At 44.4% G+C, this 24,481-nt stretch overlaps 2 protein-coding genes across 7 annotated transcripts in view; one reads left to right on the top strand and one right to left on the bottom strand.

Moving 5' to 3' along the window:
* TP53BP2 (tumor protein p53 binding protein 2) overlaps positions 1-24,481 on the bottom strand; it is a 67,233-nt gene that overhangs the window by 38,316 nt on the left and 4,436 nt on the right. For 3 of the 5 annotated variants that reach the window (XM_046939569.1, XM_046939576.1, XM_419394.8), the window contains exon 1: positions 1,747-1,903. Coding sequence is in view for 1 of the 5 variants with exons in the window: in XM_419394.8 (XP_419394.4) it covers positions 1,747-1,773 (27 nt within the window). In the remaining 4 variants the exon portion in view is untranslated. Of the gene's footprint in view, positions 1-1,746; positions 1,904-6,690; positions 6,861-10,929; positions 11,086-24,481 lie in introns of those variants that run through there. The other 2 variants (XM_046939568.1, XM_046939575.1) reach the window with 2 other exon arrangements.
* FBXO28 (F-box protein 28) lies at positions 11,127-23,845 on the top strand. Of its 2 annotated transcripts, XM_015283908.4 has the most exons (6): positions 11,127-11,369; positions 16,437-16,546; positions 17,555-17,693; positions 20,098-20,293; positions 21,495-21,602; positions 22,105-23,845. In XM_015283908.4, the coding sequence occupies exons 1-6, from the start codon at positions 11,157-11,159 to the stop codon at positions 22,497-22,499; spliced, it is 1,161 nt and encodes a 386-aa protein (XP_015139394.1). In that variant the 5' UTR covers positions 11,127-11,156; the 3' UTR covers positions 22,500-23,845. The 2 variants fall into 2 exon arrangements, with proteins under 2 accessions (XP_015139394.1, XP_046795537.1); XM_046939581.1 differs by lacking the exon at positions 21,495-21,602.

Raw genomic sequence — 24,481 nt, 5'->3', positions numbered from 1 at the left:
TGACCTCTCAGCCTACTGCTGTTTCCTGGGAGCAGAAGGAGTCACCCACCTCAACACAACCTCCTTTCAGGCAGCTGTAGAGAGTGGTAAGGTCTCCTCTGAGCCTCCAGGCTGAATGATCCCAAACACCAGGGTGCTACTTGGCTCAGTTCTGGAACAGACTGATCTCCCTATTTGCCATTTGTTTTCACTCAGTTTTCACATGTAGACAATACCACAGTTGCACAACACGTTGGCTGTTCCATCTGTAGTTAAGCTTGTATGTTGTCTGTTCCTCCATCATTAGTTACAGCAATAAAGTCAACCAACCCTCGCTAACGTTGGGTGCGATCAAATTATTGCTCATTACTTCCTTCTAATTGCAGGGGAAGAGCCTCACACTGATAGGGAACAAGGCAGTCACAGCACGCCCCAACACCGTCACCCTTTCGGCACGGATCCTCTGTCTCAGCACCCAGAGCAGCTCCTTCCCTGCTGCCTCCCAGAGCTCAGCTAGAAATGCCCCCTAAGAATCATCGAATCATTAAGGTTGGAAGAGACCACTAACATCATCATGCCCAACCATTAAGCCCTCCCCACCATGCCCAGTAACTGCATCCTTCAGTGCCACATCTCTACAGTGATGATCATCTTTAGGGATGGTGACTCCACCACCACCCTGGGCAGCCTGTGCAAGTGCATCACCACTCTTTATGAGAAGAAATTTTTCCTAGCATCCAACCTGAACCTCCTCTGGCACAACTTGAGCCCATTCTCTCTTGTCTTACGCAGTGCTCCTCAGGGGCTCCCCATGCCCACAACAGCTGGGGGCAGGCTGCGTGCAGGGGGAGCATTTGGAAGCTCCCTCGGCAAGGAGTAAGCAGACGCTAAACTTGCTAAGGTACCCTACGCATACATCAGCCTCTCTGAACAACAGCAAATTAGGGATTTCATTTGGCATCCCCGCTGCTGAAACCACATACTCAAGAGGCAGGCATTGCTGCGCTTTCTTTTGCGTTCGGTTCGTTTAAAAAGAAAACCAAGTATTGCACATCGTCCCCCTCACGCCTTTTGTGCTGGTGGCCAAAGTTGCGGAGCTGAGCTCTCGCCCAACCTCAGCCGATAGGAGCGGCGTCATTTAAGACCCGTTTCGCACCCCCGGCGGGACACGGCCCTCCCCGTTCCCCACAGGGAGAAGCGGAGCCCCCGGCCCGCAGCGGGAGGGGCCCGGCCCGCCCGGGAGCCGCGCACGACGCGGACACCATCTTACCCCGCAGCTCAGAACAAAACCACCCCCCGCGCACACGCGGCTCGTTTCGAGCCAACTTAGAGAACTTTAAGGCCATAAATCGCCAAAAAGACACGTAAAGCGGGGCGCAGAGAGGGCGGCTCGCAGGGCGGCCCCAAAGGGGCGGGGGGACGTTCGGTAGCGGTGTGGGGCCCGATCCCCCCCGGCGCTGGCTGCGTGCCAGAGAGCCCGTCTGACGGGTTGGGCCCGAAGTGAGAGAGGGAAAGCTGGGAAAGGAAAGAAAAAAAGGAACGGAGGGGGGAGGGAGTGGAAAGGAAGGAAAGAAAGAAAGAAAAAAAGAAAGGAAAAGAAAAAATACAAGAAAAAGTAAAAGGAGTGAGGGGGGAGGGGAAGCCCCATCCCGCAGCCCCGTGGCCAGGAGAGGGCAGGGGAAGGCAGGCTCGCCCCCCGCCTCCTCCGCGGCTCCATTTTCTCTCCCTCCCGCTGCCCCGCTCCAACTTTCCGCCCCCGGCGCTCACCGGCATCATCTTGGAGCCGAACCGCATGGGGACGGTCAGTGGCGGCCCCGCCGCCCGCAGCGGCAGAGTGCCGAGCCGGGACCTGTTGCGGAAGCGCCCGACTTATCCCAGCCTCCTCCGCTTTGTCCCCGCCGGGCGCCGCTCTCCCGCCGACTCCGCTCCGAAAGCGGCCCCGGGCCGGCGGGGAGGAGCCGCCCCGCCCCGCTCCGCCCGCCTCCTCCCGCCCCCGGGAGGGGCCGGCGCGGCACCCGCGGGCCTGGAGCGGTGTGCGGGCGGTCGGCGGGGCCGGGCTGGGCCGGGCCGTGCGCTGTGCCGGCGGCGGGGCTCGGGGGGAGCGGCCCCATCTGCTTCTCCCGTTCGTGTGAAAAGCTTCCCGGTAATTAAACAGGACGGAAGGGGATTAGGAGCTCCCGGCCGAAGGGAGAACGGAGCCCCGGAGCTAATTTGGACGAACGCCTCTTTGCTAAAGGGGGGAAATAAAACTTCCAGCGGCGCGGATGAAAAGCTAGATAACTTTGTTGTGCGATCCTCAGGTGGGGGTCGGTACTGCGGCAGCTGGGGGACATAAAAGGAAAAATAAAACAATAACGAAAAAAAGCTACGAGGAGGTCCCAAAGCCGCTTTTGCCGCTGCCGGCGGCCCAGCAAAACAAAAGGCACGTTTCTCTGCCCGCCGGCATGACATCACCGGCCCCGACGCGCATTGGGCGCCGGGTGAAAACCCCGCGTTGCCTCCCGTGACGTCACAGCCCCGCCCAGGGTGACGTCACGGCCGCAAGTCCCATAGCCCGCGCACAGAACCGCGCAGCCCCGCGCTGTACTCTTCGCAGTCACTGCGTGCCTCGGCCGGGCTGCCGGCGCTCCTCCCTGTGCGGCCCTCCAGGGGTGTCGTGGTCGATAAGGGGTGAGGAAATACAGCCCCTCAGCCCTAAGAGGGAATGGGGTTTGGCACAAGCATGGCCAACGGCGTGATGCGGTGGTGTTGATGAAGGGCGAAGCGCCCTGTAAGGGAGCTTTAGGTTCATTATGGGCTGTTAATGTGTTAACGACCACGCCCATCAATAGGGAAATGAGATGGAGATGTGGCAGCGGCTCTCACTTGCCAAACCCAGAACCTTCTGGCCACGCATTATGCTTGACCCAGACAAGATGAAATAGAATAACCCAACAGAACTGTAGAGAGAGAGATTTCTGCAGCCAGCTGTGTACGTGTGACCACCCCGTGGCTGTGTGGGGGATACCCAAGCACCTGAGTCACAGAACCATTAAGGTTGGAAAAGACCACTAAGATCATCGCATCCAACCACCAACCCATCCTCACCATGCCCACTGCCCACGTCCCTCAGTGCCACATCCCCATGTTTCTTGAACCCCTCCAGGGACGGTGACTCCACAACCTGGGCAGCCTGTGCCACTGCCTCTCTGCTCTTTCTGAGAAGAAACGTTTCCCAATATCCAACCTGCAGCTCCTCTGGCACTACTTGAGGCCTCCACCTCTGGTCTGCAAAATCAAAATAAAGACTACCCCATGCTTGTTGGCCACGTGTCAGGGTCAGCATCCTGGTGCCCACGGCTGTAGGTACAGCAGCAAGGGCCTTCTGCAGTTCCCTGCTGAGTTTTTTTGGAGCGTCCAGCTGGTTGGATAAAATAACGACTGAGATCTCTTAATGCATTTCCCAAATACTGACTGGTACAAACCATTTATAAGCTTATAAAAGAAATATGGAAATGGTTAGAGAAAGATCGAGTAGAGAACTGGTTTCTGATATGCTCAGTGATGACATTTTGCTAGCACGTGCTCCTTGCAGGTCAATCTGCAGAAGTCTGTGTTGGCACAGCTTCTTGTTCCATTTCCCACACAAAGCTGTCACCCTATCCCTGCTAAGGAAATGAAGCTTCAGGGGGTGCCCGCATTTTCCCCATGTCAATGCCAGGCTCTGTGCTCCCCATGCCAGCTGGCAGCGGGTTCGGAGCAGCCTCCCTCCACCTGCTCTGTGGGTAAAGCAGGGCCACTGCTGCCTGTACCTGTGCATCCCCTAGCACCATCTCTTACCTCCCCTTGACGGCAGGATTTTCTCATGCCAGTTCATTAATCATAGTGTTATTGTGATGAACAGGGTTCGTTAAAGCTCTGGTTCCCCCCAGTGGGAAGAAGCATAAGAGTTTCTGCTCACAGGTTCAGTCTCCGGGGTGCCAACAGTCGGTGATAATGTAACCCACAGAAGAACTGGCAGAGGCGATGGTTCCTACCCCTACACATGCAGGGCTATCACAGAAAAGGAAAGATGAAATCACAGGAATGGGAGCCAACAGCACAAACAGCTGAAGCCCTGTACCTCTCCTCTGCTTCTTGGGGGGCTGTGGGGGATCAAGACCATGTGCACTGCCTGAAAATCTGTCACAGCAAGGGGCCAGCTGAAGTTAATATTCATGGAACTGCTCGAAAAGCATCTGAGAGAAGGAGGAAGGAGGGGAAAAAAGACAAAAATGTACCAGAATAATTCCTCATCTCTCCCTGAGAGAGAGATCTACTTGATCTAAACTGCAGAAACTTGCAAAAGCAGAAAGATATTACAGATAACAGCAGCAGTGATGGTCACTATTGCAAGAAGCCCTTTAATTCTTCATCAGAAAGGCTGTGCTCCTGGTTCTTAGACTGTTTCTAAAGCAGTCATGTGAGAAAGTCACAAATCAACACAGCAACATCAATGCAACAGCCGTAGGTTTGCTACCCACTGCTGCTTACTGTTGGAATAGCACCATGTCAATTTTATGATCTTTTATTACTGAAGTTTGAAGCTTACTAGTACAGAATGGAAAGCTTCTAAAATAAGAAAGCTGGGAAGAAGAATGCAGGAAGCCAAGAGAATTGTTCACCTAAACTCAGTGGGTTGGGGTTTCAGATCTCTAACATTAACCCTAAACCAAACCCTAATCCTAACCCTAAACATAGCCCTAATGCTATCACTAACCATAAACCCTAAACATAGCCCTACCATTATCACTAACCCTAAACCCTAATGCTAGCTAGAACCAGAACTATCCACTAAAGCCCGACACTAGCGAGGTCAATCCTAACACTAACCTCCAGCCCTAACACCTAACCTTAAACATATCCCTAGCATAAACACATAACCCTAATGACCCTAATCCTAACTCTAAACCTAACCACTCACTCTAACACTAAACCCTACCCCTAAAACTAGCATTAACCCATAACCCTAACTCTGGACACTGACTAGTCCTAACCCTAACCCAAAACATAATCCTAATACTAACCTTAACATTAGCCATAACTCCTGATCCAAACCCTAACTCTAACCCAAACGCTTTCTCTTACCTCTAACGCTAACCTTGGGCAAGAGTTGGGCAAGTCACTGAGTATGAGAGTATCCAATCTTCAGTACTTCATCAGTGCTGGGAACGATGCCATGGACAAGGCTCAGCAAGCTCAGGCACTGATTCCTTACCAGACGGTTAGCCCCAGGTGAGTGGCCAAGCTCTGTTGCTGAGTAGGGAATGGATAATACGTGGTGCCTGGCTGCCCTCAAGGCAGACCCCTCTGCTTGCTGTGGGCAAGCTGTGCACTGCCAGGCTGTCCAAGCCCTCTGCGTTCACAAAGTTATGCACATCATTTGCAGTATTTAATTTGTTTTTAAATGTCAGATCAAAGACTTTGCAGTGGAAACAGTTTGGCAGAAAATGTACACCAGTGACCGAGTCTACCTCCCAGATAGTTCACCAGTACTGAAATCTGCAGCTGAGACTGATGAATTCCCTAAAAGAATCTGTTAGCCCCACAAGCCAGGACACCCTCTATCACCCTGGTGGCTCCTGCAGAAGAAAAACCCATGCTGTATTCAAAATCAAACATGAAGAAGCATTTGGCAGATGTGAATTTTTAATTAAGACATTGCAACTTGCCACAACTTCTGTCGTGTCCAGTGTGCTAGGTATAAAGGGTTGGGGTTTTCTTGTCATTGAGGAGTGATATAAAAGGCACATCTTCCTCCTGGGGAAAAGGTACTTCTCTCCAAAACATCCAAGTCTGGTAACTAAAATTACTTTCTACAGCTGTGAACCCCTTATCTGTAAGCTAATCACTTCATCTAAATTGTGAGAGTCACACATGCACCCCATTGTGCAGCGCACTCATTTGATCGCATTACCCAGGAAGCTAATAAATAATTCTAAGAAGCCAGCAGCACCCAGAGAGCAGCAGCACTCAGAAACTGCTTCTGAAATCTGCATCGATTTTGCTGAAATCTATTCAGCTCATAAGCTGATGACTCAACAACAATTTCGAATGGTGAATCTACAAAAGTAGAAAGTAGCATTAATATCTCCATACGTAAGCATCACTCACAGTAAACAAAAGTCTTCAATTCTTTCCATATCAGCCAGGAATTATTTAACTTTGGTAAACTAAAGGCTCTTCAAGCTATTTGCTAGAAGAAAACTCTAATTTTCACTCCAAATTATTTTCCATGTAATATAAATTCAGATTTTTTTCCAGAGGTAACTCAACAGAAGAGCAACCAGCCATCTAAAGCAGGGCTGGAAAGTCCCTCAGAGACAAGAGAAATAAGCTTCCTCTTTCATTAGTCCCCAGCATCTCTGAAACAAAGGTAGGCTGGCAGAAATCAGTGTTTTGTATGCATCATGCACAGTTGCTGTTCTCAATAATTAAAACATATTCATCAGACTCACTCTGGATCTCTATCAATTTATCTCAGCACAAATCCTGACTGAAGACTCTCTGTAGCAGAATGCCTGCTTAAGGCAATTACTGCAGTGCGAGGAAGCTGTGTCTGCCTCAAGCTGCCCCATAAGGGAGTTGGTCAATAATGAAGAATGGAGAAGGAATTAAACAATATGCTAATTAAACACGTACACATTCAGCTTTTGCAAACAGGAATTTTATGATCAAAATTCCATTCCTTACCAGCAGCCTTGGGACACTGCTTGGCCATACAGTGGTGCTGGAGCTACATCCTGACGGGAGGTTAGAGCACGTGGAGAGTTAAATGAATGCTTCCATTTTATTGCTCCCTTGTCCCCGTTTCTCAGCTGCCAAGAAGCAGCCTGAGCTCATGCTAGCAACTCCTCTGGAATCTAGAGAGAATGAAATCAGAAGGGTTTCAGAAAACACAAAATGATTTCAAAATCAGGCCCAACACTTTCTTTTTTGTAAGGGGACTACAGGACTGAGGAGACTGTATCGTTGTTACCACTCTTGGCCAGCATACACATTTTCTTTGCACGTTCTCACACAGAGCTGTGCATCAGCAATTCTAACCGTGCCTTAGATAACAGCAGACAGAGCTGTATGGTCTACAAAGGACAACTGACACTTTAGAAGCTCTCATTTTCTTACACATCAGCACTATTGGTGCAGTGTGTCATGCCAGCAATGTTTCACTGAGCTGAAACGATGAGACACTGAGGGACATTACTGATGTCTCCACCAAATTCTCTTTATCGTAGTTCAAGTATATGGTAACATGCAAAAAATCAAGCGAGTTCTTTGGAACTTACATCAAGGAGACTAGCAGAAAAACTGAGTGCTTTCTAAAGGTGGAAACTGAATCTCTGCCCTACGGCTTGTGAAGAAGAAAATACAATAGAGAACAATAGCAAAACTCATGTAATTAAAACTTCCTTTCTGTTAATATAGGTTTTTCCACTGAGCTTATGCCTGAGTAGAGCTGTGTGAGGACATGTAATATGGCCAAGGCAATGTGCTAGCCAATACATGACTCCACGGCTTACCTAATAAACTTATGACTTGTCCACATATCCTCAATTGCTTGTGGATTTGAAAACACTTACTTAAACCTTTTTTTTTTTAAACTTAAAACCAAAAGTCCTATTTAATGAGAGCCTGACTGTTCAACATGCCCAGCCTACCAAAGCTACTCAAGGTTAGTTTGGTCCCTGCACTTTTAGCTGAGAAAATCTGCAGAGAATGTTTTCTTTCGTCTTCACTGTTCTGCCTCTGAGCTTCAGTTTATGATTACTATCAGATACCTTACATAGGGTACTACAAATCAATTAAAAGGTAGATGGAGGTTGTAGAGGTGATTTCTCAATCAGTTTTTTTATACATGTAGCACTACTGAGCCTCAGATTTGCAAAACTACAAAGCATCCACTTAAATATATTGATTTAACCAAGCTGGGATTACATTCCTTTCTGAAAGTATAATTACAAATGACTGTAAGTATCAAGTTACCTATCATTTCATAGCACTTTTAGTTGCAAAACGTGAATATGTGCAAATTTACACTCCTGCCCACTCTTGTTAGAAACATGTAAAAAAGAAAATGGTGGTGGTGCTGATATTTGTTTATTTTTGTTTGCTTGATTGGATTATTTTAAGTTCAGGCTCAAAAGCAACTGTCCCTGGCTATGTCTGGATGTAACTACTCTCCTTTATAAGCCATGCCCTAAGCTTTGTGTGGACGTGGACTTGCACCAAGCTTTTACATTAGTTTTAAGCCTTAGACTTTGCTCTGCCTCAGTATCCAGCAGCCTGTATGAAAATACAGCTACTCAAATATAACTGTCTGATTTCAAATTTAGCACCTTTTATATATATATATAATTCATAAAGTGAGCAAACTGCCACCACCCTAGAATAGAAAACCTGCCTTGTGGGAAGGCATTTTCTATTTTTCTCTTGATTATACTAACTTAATAAAACAAATATGTTCTCCTCCCACCCAGCTTCTGCTCTTATCCTGAATTTCTGAGCATGTTATTCCTCTTTGCTGCTACATTCCCCATTAACCTCACAGTTCTTGGCCTAGTTACACACCTTCCATCAGCTTCAGCTGCTGGATTTCTTTGCTCCTGTCTTTCCAGATGACCACTTCTCAGTTCCTACACTTGTCAGTTCCTATCTAAGCATAGTTACACTATAATTACTAATATAATAAACGTATAGAAAATGCAGCTTATATATTATTAGGCATAAAGGTGTGCCTTAAAACATAAAGCAGTACCTTAAAACCTCAAACTGCTCAAATTACATGACAAAACAGAAAGCATTCTTGAAGCTATTTTAAATTATATATATTAAGAGAGGAAAAAAAAACACTTGCTTTTACAGTATTAGTGGACTACCAGCACAGACTTCCCATGCCAAGTCAGAAGTTTATAAAGAGTTCTCCCAAGTGTGTTTTAAACTGCTGAGAGTGCATCCGAAAGGAGATCAGCTCCTAAAGCCATACCCATAAAAAACCCCTTGTTCTCTAAGATAAACAGATCATTTTACAGCAGCATTGATGACATGGGAAGGGGAGGAGGGGAAATACACAATGTGTTCTGCTCCTAAAAAGGAAATATTAATTTCAGTGCACATTTTTGGAGTGCCATTAGGATGACACACATAAAGTCTCACCCTTACATTTTCCCTGCTCCCAAGCTAATATTTTCCATTTTTTTTTTCTTTCATGATAGAGGTTCCAGATGGGTTTCCAAGGGAGAAGCTGCACATTAAAAAGGTCATGATAAACCTTCAAGGACAAGAAGTTTAGCTGAAAAAATTGTACCAGGATGCTCCAGGCCGCTACTGCTTTAGTCCTATAGTAATTAAAGCTGTACTACCTTGGCACAGGTACTATAATGAGCAGTCCCAATCTCCCCAAACATTTTGTGACTTTTTCCCATAGGCTTTGTTGCTGTCACTTCCCACATTCACAGTGATTTCCTTCAGTAAGGCAGTTTTAAGCAGCACCATTTCCTAACAATATATGCACACTCAACACTACTAGCTTTCAACAACTGTGCCCACTCCTATCAGAGAAAAAATGGCTGTGAAGCTACAGTGCAAGTGCCAGTGGCCACACTCAGAAGCATCAAGAATGTTCTAGAAACAGCCTTTGGTCCCACTGCTCTTCACTCCCACACCAGATACAGCTACTTTGACCAAGAAACATCACTAATATACAGGCAAATAAAAGGACAGAATTTGATTTATTGTGCATTTTGTCTCCTCAGCTATGCCTGGCTGTATCAGGGGATCACTGCAGCATTGTGGCACAACAAGCAGGTCTCTTTGCAGCCATTACTTCTCTGGAGATCAAGCTCATACAGTTCCCAGTGTGACCACCTTACTCCTTCTTCTCTTTCACAGAGTGAAAGGAAAACCCTGTAGCTTTACAGTGAACTGCACGAGACTAACACAGTGCATCATTAGTGCGCACCAAATGTTGTGGCCAACAGGTCAAGGGAGGTGATCCTCCCCCTCTAACTGCCCTAGTGAGGCCACATTTGGAGTACTGTGTCCAGTTCTGGAATCCCTGGTTCAAAAACAAACAGGGATCTCCTAGAGAGAGTCCAGCAGAGGGCCATCTCTTTCTGGGGTGGTTGAGGATGTAGTAGAGCAAGTGCTACTGGCTGTGGGGTTGGCAATGCCTTTTATGCTGTATGATGGTCCCTTCTAATTGAGCCAGGAGTTGTTGCCAGGCGTAGGGTGTCCAGTATCAAGTCCTGTGCGCATGCCGTACCAGCTGCGCTTCTTCCTTCACATGGTGGTCATGGAGGCTTGTGGCTGTATGAGGGACCTAAGACTACCTTAAGCAAGACTCCTGACTTCTCCACTGTGCTTGGGCACAGCACTTGGTTGTTCTGCACCTTTCACAAGTGTTACAGTACAGGTTTTGTTTTGAGGCCTTCACAAGACTGTTACAGTTCTGTTTCACTACAAGACTGTTACAGTTGTTTCACTAGTCATCTCTCAACCAATAAGAGAACAAGAATTCACAACGTTACAGTTCCGTATGGAGTTGTCAGAGTCCAAGCACAAGGAAGAAAAATGTTTTCAGTGTGAGAGTGGTGGAGTGCTGGAACAGGCTGCGCAGAGAGGCTGTGGAGTCTCGTCCGGAGATACTCCAAACCCATGTGGACGCCTACCTGTTCGACCTGCCGTGGGGAGCTGCTGTGGCAGGGCATTGGCCCAGACGATCTCCAGAGGTCCCTCCCAACCCCTACTGTTCTGTGAACGTGGAGTAAAACCAGCAGGGTGGGGCAAACTGCTGGTTTATTGAGCTCATTCACAACTACAGCAGTTACTTCAAGTACTTGGTGTAAAGAACACACCAGATCCAGAATGCACTGTGGAATTCCACTGTGTTTCCAAACGGCTGTCAAACCAACTGTCGTTCAAAAACCCACTTACGCTTTATCCTGCTCTGTACTCGCTGACAGGGTCGCCTGCGCCCTCAGCTACCCCTCGCAGCGGAGTCCCCCGCCGGCAGCCAACCCTACTTCGCCTCCCCCGCTTTCCCTGACCCCATAGGGCCCCGGGGGACCCGCAGCAGTCCCCGCCCTCCTCAAGCGAGAGCGGAAGTGCCGTCAGAGGAAGGCCGGCCGCCCGCCCTAAGCGGAGGAAGGACGGGCTGTAAGATGGCGGCGGCGGAGGAGCGGCTCCTGTCGGAGGGGGAAGGCGGCGCCCCGGGCTCGGCGCGGCTCTCCCCGCCCCCGCTCTCGCAGTCTCCCGAGGCCCCGGCGCCCTTAGAGCAGCCGCCTCAGAGCAACACGCTGATGGGGCTGCCCATCGTGGCCATCGAGAGCATCCTCAGCTTCCTGTCCTACGACGAGACGAGCCAGCTCCGTCTGGTAGGGGCTGGGGAGGGGAGGGAAGGCGGGCGAGGGGCCGTGCCGCGGCCGGCCCGGGGCCGCCGGAGCGGGAGCAGCGCCGGGAAGGAGGTGGGCAGGCGGTTGGGCCGGGTTGGGGCTTCCCCGTTCTGCCCGCCCCGCGCCTCCCGTACGGGCGTCCAGGTGTGCGCCATGCCCGCGTTCCTAGCGGAGCCCTGCCGTCTCTTAACGCCTTTCATCCCATTCGTGCCCTGTAAAGCAGCGCGGGGCTGCTGGAGGCGTAAGTCCCCGAGTGCAGGAGGTGGCGAGACCGCTGCTCCGAGGACCCTTCCCAGTATCTGGAAAGAAACGTGGGGCAGGAAAGGAAGACTTAAAGCCCTGTCTGCCCCAGAGGCTGCCCGCTGCTCCCAGCCGTGCTAACGGATCTAATAAAAGATATGAGCTCCACCTGCAAACTTCATTGTGCCCAAAAAAGCTGGGAGGTCAGCAAGGAGATCAGTATTTATCAGTCTTCAACTGCCTGCCTCAGGAGCCTCGTGTAAACGGTGCCATAATGTGACTGGCTGTGATCTTGCTCAATTTTGTATGAGATCATGTACGGAATAATAGTGAGGGAATTAATACACAGCTTATGTAACCCTCAGTCAACTTGCCTGCGCTGTTTCTAGTGTAAGAGCTCATTAGCTTAAACCAGATAGTATTACACATGTATTTCTGTAGAGAATTGGACTGCATTTGCCCCAGATCAGCAACCTGATTCCAAACTGAAAGCTCTTTAAGCAGAAGCTCTGGTTTTATTCGTGCTGCACCAAACACACCACACAATCTGTAACTCAGGGGGTGGTGAGGCCCTGGCACAGCTGTGATGCCCCATCCTTGGAGGCACTCCAGGCCAGGTTGGATGGGGCCTGGGGGGGCAGCCCTGCCCGCTGCTGGGGGTTGGGGCTGGGTGGGCTTCAAAGTCCCATCCAACCCAAACCGTTCCGTGACATAACACTTAATATTTCTAGCATGCTGTCAGTCCTGTAATCTCCTAAGAATTTTGCCTCTTCTGTGAGAGTACATAGTGGATGTGTGGGGGGAAAAAGAAAATAGCATGACTTTTTTGGATTGCAGCCTCTACAGTTTGGATAAAGGGAAGTATATGTACTGTGTTTGGGTGTGCTGAGTGCTATGTAGTCTGCATTGCCGCGCTAGGCACTGCTCTTTGCTTCAGTTTTCCCGTTGCATTTTATAAATGGTAGCTGTGGGAACTGTCGCTAGGCAGTAGGAGGGTTTTTTTCTTCCTCTAAGGCTGTTAGTGTTTGTAAACAATGCTTTGTCAGCAGTGAAATTCAGAATAGGAAAGGTGGTGTGAGGACTAAAAGAACTGCTTAACTCTCTGTGTTTCTTAAGAAGTGAAACACCTCTCTTATGTAACACGAGACCATTTTTTTCAAGAAGACTGTTGCTTTGAGCCATCTCAAGAACAGCAAAAACAAAGCAAAAAATATCAGTAGAGATGCGCATACAAGGAACAATACTAGATGTAGAATGAGAGAAACTACTCATAAAATCACGAAGGCAGGAAAAGACACTTAATATCATCTCATCTAACCGTTGACCCATCACCACCCTGTCTGCAAATGCCACATCTACACATTTCTTGAACATCTCCAGGGACAGTGACTCCACCACCTCCTTGGACAGCCCGTGCCAATGCTTAACCACGCTTTCGGAGAAGTTTTTCCTAATATTCAACCTGAACCTCCCCTGGTGCTCCACACCCTTCACTGGCTTTGTTGCCCCAAGGGCCCCATTGCCCTTGGATGGTGCCAGTGGGACTGCATGTTATGGGCACTGGGGAAATTGATCTTTCCCTATTTTTAATTTTTGAGTAACTGACAGCCAAAAACCTTAATTTTCACTGAATTCCTCATGGTACCCTTAAGCACGCAAGGTGAGAAAATACACAGAAAGCTCAGTTGTCTTGTTTAACCAGCACTAATGTCAAGAATCGCTGCCCTTCTGGTCTGACCTAGTCAAAACCACATATCCCTGATCAGCTCGATCTTCTCAATTGCTATGCAAAACTAAAGGTGTTATTTTGGCAATTCACTGGAGGTTGAAACAGAGGTAAGGAGACTGGACATAACTCTAGACCATATTGATGGAGGATTATGGTAGCATTTCAAAATAACATTGTTTAGGCATAAATTCATAACGGAAATTCATCATTGTCAGGTTTTTAAGGGCAGATAACTTTAGGACACGCTTGTGTGTTTTTGCATTGCACAAACAGCAAACTTCTCTGTGAGAACTTACTTGAGCTGCTTCTCATCATGCATTTCATAATGAGTAGCATTCTACTAAGGATATGTTATGGGACCAAATTAATTGAACAGCAGGGATTAAAATCCTTAGGTCTCACGCTCATTAAAAGTGTGCTCTTAAACGGCCTCATTATCCCATGGAATGCCACACTGTAAGGATTAAAGCACCTTGGAGGAGGCAGGACATCAATTGGCCTAAACAGAGCTTACATACACTGTACATACACTGACAAAAAGTGTGGATTCCCTAAACCGATAGCTTTGTATGCTGGTGCAGGGGGAGCGAACACTTTTTCTTCCTTCTCTAAGAAGCCTTAGATTGTGAATAGGAAAATGGCAAAGGAGGAATGAAAACCTGGAGCCATTTTCCTGGAACAAGTCATTTCACTTAATTGTGCCTTATTTGTATGATGCCACATTCAGTTAAGTGGAGCCTGCACTTTCCTGAATAAAATGGAGTAAAATTGAGTCAATGCTGCCTTCTGAAATCACTTTGAATTCTACTGGTAAATGTATATACGTAATGTCTATTAAACGTGGTGACATCCACACCTGGAAGAAACAAGTCTTCATTTTCAGATGCAGTGATGCAACATTTGGAATGCTGAGTACTGCTCCTTCTAGGGAAGGGTGGTTAGTTCTGACCATGGATGCTACGCAGCAGTTTACAATAGCAGTGTCTCAGTTAGAAACTTTGGTCAGCTGTCCTAAAACAGTAGGATGGGCTTGTGCTGCTTAAGTTCTCTTTCCAGGTGCAGTCAGCCAAGAGGATGAGAGTTGGACACTTCTGAATTGGGGTAATAATGACATCCTTAGTCTGAGCTGGAAATACATTTCCATTCAGGCTGTTGCTACAGTAAACATGACTGCAAACAAACAGCCCCACAATGAAAGCAAACAATAAACGCCTTCCATGAACGCTCTGAATATAAGGTTACCTTGGATTCAGTCACACATCAGAAGTGTCTTAGATTCTGCAGCAACTTTGCACTAGTGTTCTGCAGAGCGCAAATAAGGACAGCTCAGCTTTAATCTTCCCACAGTTTCAATAAATGTGTATTTACAGGCATTTCTATTTTAAGGCTTGCTGAAGTCATCAGCATTTTGTCACTTATTCTTCAACCTAGAAAGGTATTACGTATCTGTATTGCCTCTATTGATCTTAAAAAAGAACATGCAATGAATCTAAACACTTGGAATAAATTTTTACCTCCAGTTTTGATACTGGTCATCTGTGAGTGAAGTTGAGATGAAATAACACATGCTTGAAGGAAGGGAAGCTGGCAGTCCTTTAGCAGATTGAGTTGATTTGTTTACAACAAAGTGGAAAATTAGCTCTTCTGACAGATCTGTTACTGTATAGGTGTCACCATGCTAAGCAGCAGCCACCTTTTGCATTTCATGTGGTCTCGGAACAACTTCCTAACACTGAAATTTGAACACAGTCTTCTAGCTGGGCTGGCATTTGAGGGAACTTGGGCTGATGTAGCTTTATGGCTGGAGTAAGGAGATATCCACAAAATTTGGCAAATATGAGCAAGTTGGAACTTCTGGCTTTCTTACAGTCCATTGAGATAGGAAATATCAGGAACTGTCGTGGACCAATATGAGCAGTGAAAATGGTGATAATGCTACTTTATGTACGACTGCTGACAATGCAGTCTAAAAGAGGCATATTATTCTTGTAACTTCAGGTGCCATATTTTTAAACGGTGTCATCAGGATCCAGCTGGGAACTAAGAGGTGACTGGTTAAATAAGCTGCAGACAGACACTTTTGGTTTCTAATGGTATCAGTTCAGTGTTTGGGTTCTAGAATGCTGGTTGTCACAAATGCGGACAGTGTCCAGAAACCGGGGCAAATGAGTAAGATTAGAAAATCTTATGTTTAAAAATCCACTGCAGTTCTTAGCTGTCACAGCCTGCTGCCTTTTGGATACGGGAGGTATTTTCTGCCACCAGATGTCAGTATAAACACGATGAAAATTTCTCTTTGTGCTTCTCCACTGTTGGTCCCTAACAATGTATGTAGGATTTTGGAGTTTTTTGCTTGTTTGTTTTTCTCCTGCTGAATAACTGTATTGTTAACATAGCCCTTGTGCAAATGTGACTTTTTGTTTCAGGGTTTTGGTAGCATTAGAGCAGGTATTAATGTCATTACTCCCTACCACTGTGAAAGAAAACAGCTGTTGGTATCCAGCATAGCCAGCAAAGGAATCTGTTAAACAGAGAAGACTTTCATATGAAAAGGCATCTTGCTTCTTTGTGCACTGTAGTGCGCAACTCTTTAATTTTAATTGTCTGTCTTCCAAAAGATGAACTATAAGCATTGAAGGAAAAACATCATTTCTTGTTTCTGAGGCTCTTTCTGAGACATGAAAGCACTGACTTTATAGAATCATAGAACACCAAGGTTGGAAAGGACCTCCAAGACCATCTACCAGAATAACTCTGGATGACAACAGGGTTTTTCAACTTGCATTATCATTAGAGGGAAATTATATCTGCTTACGTATGAGTAGAATTCAGCCTACTGTCTCTTGTTATGCAGAATCAGGAGACTTGCTTGTGAACTGTGTGGAATGTAGCACACCTTCATGATCAGTGTTAGAGATGGCAATGCCTTAAGTTGCACTGCACTTTCTGTGTCTTGAAATTCAAGAAAAACTGCTAAGGGAATCTTGTGCTACTCAGCAAGTATGTGTAAGATTATAGTAAAAGTGTCTTGTGACGTTCTTTGATACTTAAGAGATTTGTTTTGTTTTACTTAAATACAGGTTTGTAAACGAATGGACTTGGTTTGTCAACGAATGTTAAATCAGGGATTTCTAAAAGTGGAGAGATACCACAACTTGTGTCAAAAGCAAGTTAAAGCTCAGCTTCCAAGGTGGGTACCAGCTAAAACTGTAGCTCAGCTTCAGTGTGCTACATTCTTTTCAGCATTATACTAAAAGGGAGATTCTTGCTGGCTAATTTGGTTTACATATCTTGAAAATTTAAATCTCTTTTTTTTTTTTTTCCCCAAAAAGCATTATAAGCTAAGATCTAATTACAAAATAATGGTGTGCATGAATGTACCTTGTATTATACTATACTAGGAGTTGGTATATTGGAAATTGTCTCTGGTGTTCTAAACAGAGTAAAGAAGAGTCTTGCGTTCTTCAGCCTTTCTGGCAATCCAGAGGGGACTCTTAGCAATGAATAAATGACATTCCTCTTCAAGACAAACTGATGATTTGTCTGTGGCTCTGCTTAAAAAAAGCAAAGTTGTTGAGTGCCAAGATGTAAATTAGGAAAGGGAGGAGGCTTGACATGTGAGCTCTCATTACTGGGAGCTTAAGGTTCTCCCAAAAGCAGTGTTTTTTCTCCTCTTTCCAGTGTATAAGTGCAGTTGCTGCTGCCGCATCCTATCAGATTTCCCAGTCAGAGTGAAGAAACTAAATGCTACTTACTGCTGAGATCACGTGCCAAAAGGCTGTACCTCAGCCTGAACTTTATAGTAAGCAGTTATGCTATATTAAATCTGTGTGTTGTATTGAAATACTAAATGCAGGAATATGGGAGGATACAAATAACCACCCTGACTCATTGTCTGCTGCTAGTTAGTACTGAAAGCCTGTTCCTAGAGTCTCAAATGACATACAGAGTTCATGGGTAGCAAAAGATGTAATTATTTAGAGAAAAAAATTGTCTTCAGAAAGTGTGCTATGCTATGATGAGCTGATATCTAATCTCTGCCATTTTTTGTCCATAGGCACAACAAATGTAGTGGCTATGTTTTCAAACCTCTAAATGGCTTTAATGATTAAATTAACTTGAGTGATAGTTACAGTTTTATTTTGTGGACTCATTGTTAAATTACTGTATGTAAATCACTTAATGGTCTGTCTCCTAGACGAGAGTCAGAAAGAAGAAACCATTCGTTAGCTCGTCATGCAGACATCCTTGCTGCTGTAGAAACAAGACTCTCTTTGTTAAATATGACTTTCATGAAGTATGTGGATTCCAATCTCTGTTGCTTCATACCTGGAAAGGTAAAATGTAGTCTATAATTTATGTGAATGTGTATGTTTTTAAAAAAACACGATTGTGTAACTTCAAGTACATTTGTCCCAGCTGCCCTGGATTATGTAATGTGTATGCATACTGAAACTGATTGAGATACTTAGAACACACAAGTTAATGCTTCTCTGTAACAGGCAGTGTGAAATGAATGAACCAGACTATATCTGAATATTTAAAATTTAACATCTACTTTCCCTCAGGACTTTTACAAGGATTTTTACAACACAGGATCTGTAGGGTTTAACTCTGAATTGTAACTGTCCAAAATAGCTGGAGTCCAGGTCATCAAAAGATACAGCAGAAGACTTTAAGTTCTTTTCGTACAGGTTTGAATACTTCAAGTTAATTGAAGTGAGATGTATATAGTATGTGGAAACACCTTTCGGTGTTGCTATGGATGAGGTATTTCTGTATATTAGGTGGAGTAAGCTTTAAATGTAGGTAAACTTTGTTCAATATTATTACTACTAAACAGTTGTGGTATTTCAGACTACTGTCCCAGCATAAAGTATAGATTAACCAAGTGAGATGTGTGTCAGCAATAGGACTGTTTTATAAGCTGTGAAAACAGAGGTATAGAGGGGAATTGACAAAATCATTGTCTGAGGAAGAGACTCAGATATAATTTAGAATTGAAACAAGATCTGTGACCATTAGCCTAATGTTCTGCTATTCATAGGCAGATAACTTGGTTGCTCTGGGATGAATGCAAAAGTTAGCTGTTGGATTGAGATGAGGCATGGCAGGCATTTCTGCATTCAGTACAGCAGGATAGGCTATCAGCTTGAAATAGTTTTTATCTTCAAGAGGTAACTTGATTTCCATACACTTTTATTGCCTTTATACTAAATTAATCTGAATTACTGTTGTTTAATATATTTAGGTTTATTAAGTTTATATTATTTTTATATCTAAATCTAATTTAAAATGCAATGTAATATAACAAAGTCAAATAAATGTAAGGCCGTGATACTCAGGTACTGAATAGGATACCTAAAAGAAATGTTCCCTTACTTTTCATGAGGGGTAGGTGAAAAGGCAATGCTGAAGCTAGACCTGAGGTGTGTAGAAGTTGTGCAAACAAGTTTGGCAGCCATTTTCCTTCTGGGCACTGGGTCATAAAGACATTATTTGTATTCCTATGTAACAGCTAAAAGAGATTTTTTTGAACTGTTTACTTGGTATATGAGCTTGATACTGCTGCTGGTCTCTCACAGCAGTTATCAGTACACCAGTAAGTCAGGTTTTGGTCAAGCCTATTCAAGGCTCAGCATGTGGTTTCCCCCCACCTGCCCTGTTTCAGCAGAACTTTTTTGTCTGAATGAAGCTGCTGCAGAACTTTCAAGAAATGAATGTGTTAGAATATGTGAATCCTGGTTTGAGGTTCAGCGTATTGTGTTAAAGGTTCTTAACAGCACTTCACTATGAAGTGCTATTAAGATTTTATGCAAGATTTTATGTTGAGGCTAGCAAAAGAATGCTTTGTGGATGTTATTACTGACGGGATATAATGTGGATAAAATTAGAGAAAGAAGCCTCTGGGAGCTTGCTGCGAGATGGGCTGCTTTGGTAACATCTAGCTTCTGCAGCTTTTTAGCTAAGCTTCCTTTATGAAAACACAAGATGCAGCTCTGTTGATTGTAAGCTCTTAAGGCCCATATCCTTCAGTAGAGTCTTAAACCATTCTTAATCATGCGCACAATTCCTGGCTTGGCAGTTTCTGTAGTAAGAAACCAGCACTCCTATCCTGGCTTGCTCAGACTATAATTCATAGATTAGTGAGGCACCTTTCATCTCTGTAGTTCTGCTAAACAAAAGGTTGCTTTTCAAGCCTGTTAAGAGGGTGCTTATGTTCTCTGCCAGTCCTGGATTGGTATTTCATAAATTAATACATTTTGGGTGTAATCCAAATTTGCAATATTTTGAGTGGGAGCAAGCGAATTCATTTAAATATTTACAGCTCTTCAGACTGACATAACAATAATTCTTGTTATTCTATTCCTGTGTTGTGTGTGTCTCATGACTGGCTGTGGGATTGACTGCTTAGCTGTATGGTTTCCATCTTGGTTCTCCAAAAAGAAACAATGATGCTTTACTGAGTGCATAAAATTCCAGCGTGGATGCAGTAAAACGATCTCACACACATGTTGTTTCGTGAGTTTCAATGGAACTGTGATCCATCAAGTGAATGGTTTGCCTGGTATATCGCAGACAGTACTTCATTTCCAAACACCAGTAAAGAACTAACACGCATAGTGATATGCAAGAGTAATAGTTCTGTAGTGAAAGTCTCTGATGTGCCAATGCTTTTAGAATGATCTGAAATAATCTTGTCTTTATCAGAAAAATCCTAATTCTTCTTAAATGTTTTAGGTAATAGATGAAATTTACCGTGTGCTAAGGTATGTAAACTCTACAAGAGCTCCTCAGAGAGCTCATGAAGTTCTTCAAGAACTGAGGGACATTTCTTCCATGGCTATGGAATATTTTGATGAGAAGATTGTTCCAATCCTGAAAAGGAAGCTTCCTGGGTCAGATGTATCAGGACGTCTGATAGGAGCTGCCCCAGGTATTAATTCCAATGTATAGTTAAGTGGGGTTTTTTTGTTGTATTTTATTATTTTATTTTTTAAAACTCAGAGCACCATCTTTTTAAAGCTCCCTCCCTTCAATAAATGAGCTTTTTCACATAAGAATTAATGATACTTCTTTTTTAAGAATGCCAACTGTGAAATTCATTTGCTTTGTCATTTGAGGAGGCTTTGTATTGGCAAAAGAACGGTCACTTGAATGTATGATATAATTATGCTTAGTGTGTATTCATAAACAAACCCTTTTGTGCCACCAATGAATGAGACTTTATCACTGCACTTGGTTGAAATTTGGCACATGAGACGACAACTCAAGATGCCTTTTATATTTAGTAAGGATCAGCAAATGAATTGGCCTAAGCTGCTGTAAGAGAGCTAGAACACACAAGTATGTGCATTCTTTGCATTCCCAGAGCACTAAGGTATACGTTAACAATCAAAACCTTGTGGGCAACACAGAAAAGGCAGCTAAAATAATAGTCTTTAAATAAACAAACTGGTCCTTTGTATAACCTCTCAGGCCTTCCGTAACTTACGTGAACCAAAGCATTAAGGTAGTTGCCTCATAGAATGGCCAGAAGCAAAAGGTCAGTAGAACTGTAGTGTTTTCCCCATACTGAACTTTCCACACACTGTTGGAGAATGTTAGGGATTGCAAAACATGCTCCCTGAAAGGATAACCCCCCAAAAAATGACAGCTTAACCAAAAATGATAGGCTGAACTGTAGGAGCTGCTTGTGGTTTGTTGCATGTCCTGTTCATCCCTTTAGCCATAAGTCTGTATTCCACCTCTTAATTATATCTGGATAACTATACCTCAGTTCTTTGGAGTCTGTCAGCTAAGGAAGCATTGCCCAAAACCATAGTTGATGTCAATGTGCTCACCAAACCAAAGGCTTAATGTGATATGAAAGTACCTATCCTGTGTTGAGGGAATAGGCCATAGTAGATCTAATGGCAACCATTTAGTGTCAAATAACTGGGTCTTAAAGAAAAAAAGAAGAGGTTGACCGTTCAAGGCTGTTCCAGATTGTTCTGTCTTCGTAGTGCTTAAAAGTTGCATTTTACTTGCACTCCATTGCTAGAAGAGTAAAACAGTAGAAAAAGTGATGGATACCTTTTTATGTTAGAAAAAGTGAAAGAAATTATACAGTAGCTGTTAGTCTCCTTGATTTGCAGGAATTTTAATAAAAACAACATTCCCAAGCTCAAACTCCAGTATGATTTTAGGACTTAGGAAGAATGAGTATACATCATCATGGAAAATAAATCCCCTTCTTCTAAAAAGTAAGTTAAACTGAAATATCTTGTTAAGCCCTGAATAAAAAACAATTAGAATTGTAGCTGTCTACAACTATGACAGCAGAATAAGAGTGCCCTACTGAAAGACATTTAGTATAGCTATTGTGTAATACATCTAACTTAGAGCTGTGCTGCAGGTTTTTGACTTAACATGTGTCACTAACTCTAGCTGACCACGTGTTCTCTCTGTAATTATTGATCTGGCTGAATGAGATGGGGCTCATATGGAAAATGAAGAATGAGCTGTTTTCCGTGCTACTGGAAATGCAAGTATTTAAAGTTGAACTAGCTGTGCCCTGAAATGCCATGTGCTCTTGTTAAATACTTAAAAGAACAGTAAGTCTATTTCCGTGTTCACATAACCTGCAGCCAGTACTCACATTCGTGTCTGGGGGGGGGTGTAGGGGTAAGCAAAGTAGGAGAACTGGGACACGATTTCTGCTTTTGTCTCAGAGATGTGGAAGACTAACCAGAGTTTTCTCTGAAGTTCCAGGGCCTTCTGCAGCACTAACAACAATGCAGCTGTTCTCCAAGCAGAATCCTTCAAGACAGGAGGTCACCAAACTCCAGCAGCAAGTAAAAGCAAACGGTGCAGGAGTGACAGTGCTAAAACGGGAAATCTCAGAGCTTCGCACCAAAGTGCAAGAGCAACAGAAACAGCTCCAAGATCAAGATCAGAAACTGCTAGAGCAAACCCAAATCATAGGTGAACAGAATGCCCGATTGGCTGAGCTTGAACGCAAGCTGCGAGAGGTGATGGAGAGCGCAGTAGGAAGTTCTTCGGGTTCTGGTTCAAATGAACAATCTCCTAGAAAACGGAGGAAGGCGGTTGAATCCACAGACTGTCCTAGGAAATCTAAACGCCTTCGAAACAGAAAATAACCTGGGGAGTCACTGACGCCTTTGGGAGGATACACTGCTTTAGTAGCCCGAGCAGCTCTGCTCGTTTGGATACTGTGATTAGCTTCATGGTGTCACGTAGGCTGCTGGCTCTTCAACACACCACTTAGACTTGAACGTGAATTTTCTCTCATTGAGACTTTTCCCCTGCTTTCTGGATGGGTGGGCCTAATGCACAGGATCTTTAAGATTTGCAATAGATACATACTAACCAGACCTGCTCTGTTACCATTTTGAAGGGTTAACCCCCCCCCCCTTTTTTTTTTTTTTCCGTGCAAATGTGTTGAAAGTAAACTTATTTGTGTTTATGCGTATGTTCACATAAAATCTTAAATAAATTCAGTCTTAACTGACTAAAAAGTTGAGCTTAAAAACAGATGTCCTGTTCACTTGAAGAAAAGACACGCTTTTAAAATCATGTTTTAGAGAACTTGACTTTTTTTGTTACAAGTGACCTTGTCTGGAATGTCTGAAAAGCAGTGAATACTTTTTTGGGATCTCTGTAACAAGTAAAACTGACTTCTTAAGCTACGCTATTGCCTATATATTTTTGTAACCTTACAAGGAAAGGCCTTCTGTCCAGTCTTCACATGCACACGCCCTAGTTCCAGGTCTTGGGAGCCATATTCTGCATTTGCATGGATAGATGCATGTAGACCTTAGCCTGCTAAAAGCACTTGTCTGAAGTTGTCCTTCACTCAGTACAGAGACCTGTAGAGCGATTCCTTTGTTCCTCAGCCATAGATCCACACCTGCTTTCAGCACAGTTCCTTTCTTACAGCGAGGTGGTCTTGCAGAGCCAGCAGCAGGAGCTTGGGAGCCAGGCTACCTGCAGGCTACCTGCCGCCTTCACTGCCTGCGACTTGCAGGTATTGTTGGCCAAAGCTGGAAAGCTGAGAAGCTGCCGATGCGTCACTTGATACATAGGCAAACATAAGAATCAGACAAACTGTCCCTGTGGTAACCAAACTCAGGGGGATACCATTTGAATGAAGTGCCGTATTACGGAAAAATTTAAGCTATTTTGTGTGTATGTGTTAGGAGTGGGGTGGAGCTTTCTCTGTAATGCTGAGGCTGATACTCCAGCCTTCTTTGTCCTGACAGGTAAATCACTTCAGACAAAGCTTTAATTTCTTTTGCACTTCTGTTTTGAGCTTGTAACTGGAAAAGCATGTCTCGCACTGTTCAATCTCCCTGGTCACTTTAACAACCTCAGAGTTGTATACAGTGATTTTCTTTTCTCATCTGTATATTTTTGGAACCATATATAAATACCATTGTCCTTGATTTTGTTTTAATGTACTAAACTACGTAGCTTTATCGTTTGACTTATGGTTTTTTTTTGTTGCTGTTGTTTTTGTTTTTGCTTTTGGCTTAGCTGGTGCCCAATTCAACTTGGCACGGCACTGAAAATGCAAATGCTGCTTCGTAGCTGTTCAGAACCCTGACACTCTTACCAGAGGTTAAAGCGTGGCTTTCTTCAATGACTTTGTAGTGCTGACAGCTTAACATGGGGGTTGTAGGTGAATCATCAACAGAATCAGAAATTGTCTGGTCAAATGTTCTGAAATTGTAGGAGAACAGATATTTTTCCTGAAACGTCAGGATTTTGCTTCTGGGACATATGGGCTCCTATGAGGAGTGACACCGCAAATGCCTCAGTTTTGGTAGGTGACTTTCAAATAAACCTGTTTGACAGTTCTTCAGGCTTTTCAGAAGGCATGTTTCTGAAGAAAAGCACTGAGCAAGTGGTACGAGGTTATCTGGGGGAGATGTTAAACTGGTAAAGGCTGATTTGCTATTACCGGTCTTCCACTGCTCATATACTTTTTACTCCTGAAGGTCGGTATTTTGAATCATTCTCAATGCCAGCATGCTAGCTGTAATCGCTCGATCATTCAATACAAATTCATTTGATGGTCTTTCAGGTAGAGGAAGTCACGTAATGATCCAGTTAGCAGATA

This window comes from Gallus gallus, chromosome 3 (genome assembly GCF_016699485.2).
Source record: "Gallus gallus isolate bGalGal1 chromosome 3, bGalGal1.mat.broiler.GRCg7b, whole genome shotgun sequence".
In the NCBI taxonomy this organism is placed as follows: domain Eukaryota; kingdom Metazoa; phylum Chordata; class Aves; order Galliformes; family Phasianidae; genus Gallus; species Gallus gallus.
The sequence above is the reverse complement of the archived record's forward strand: the minus strand, read 5'-3'. Positions and strand labels throughout refer to the sequence as shown.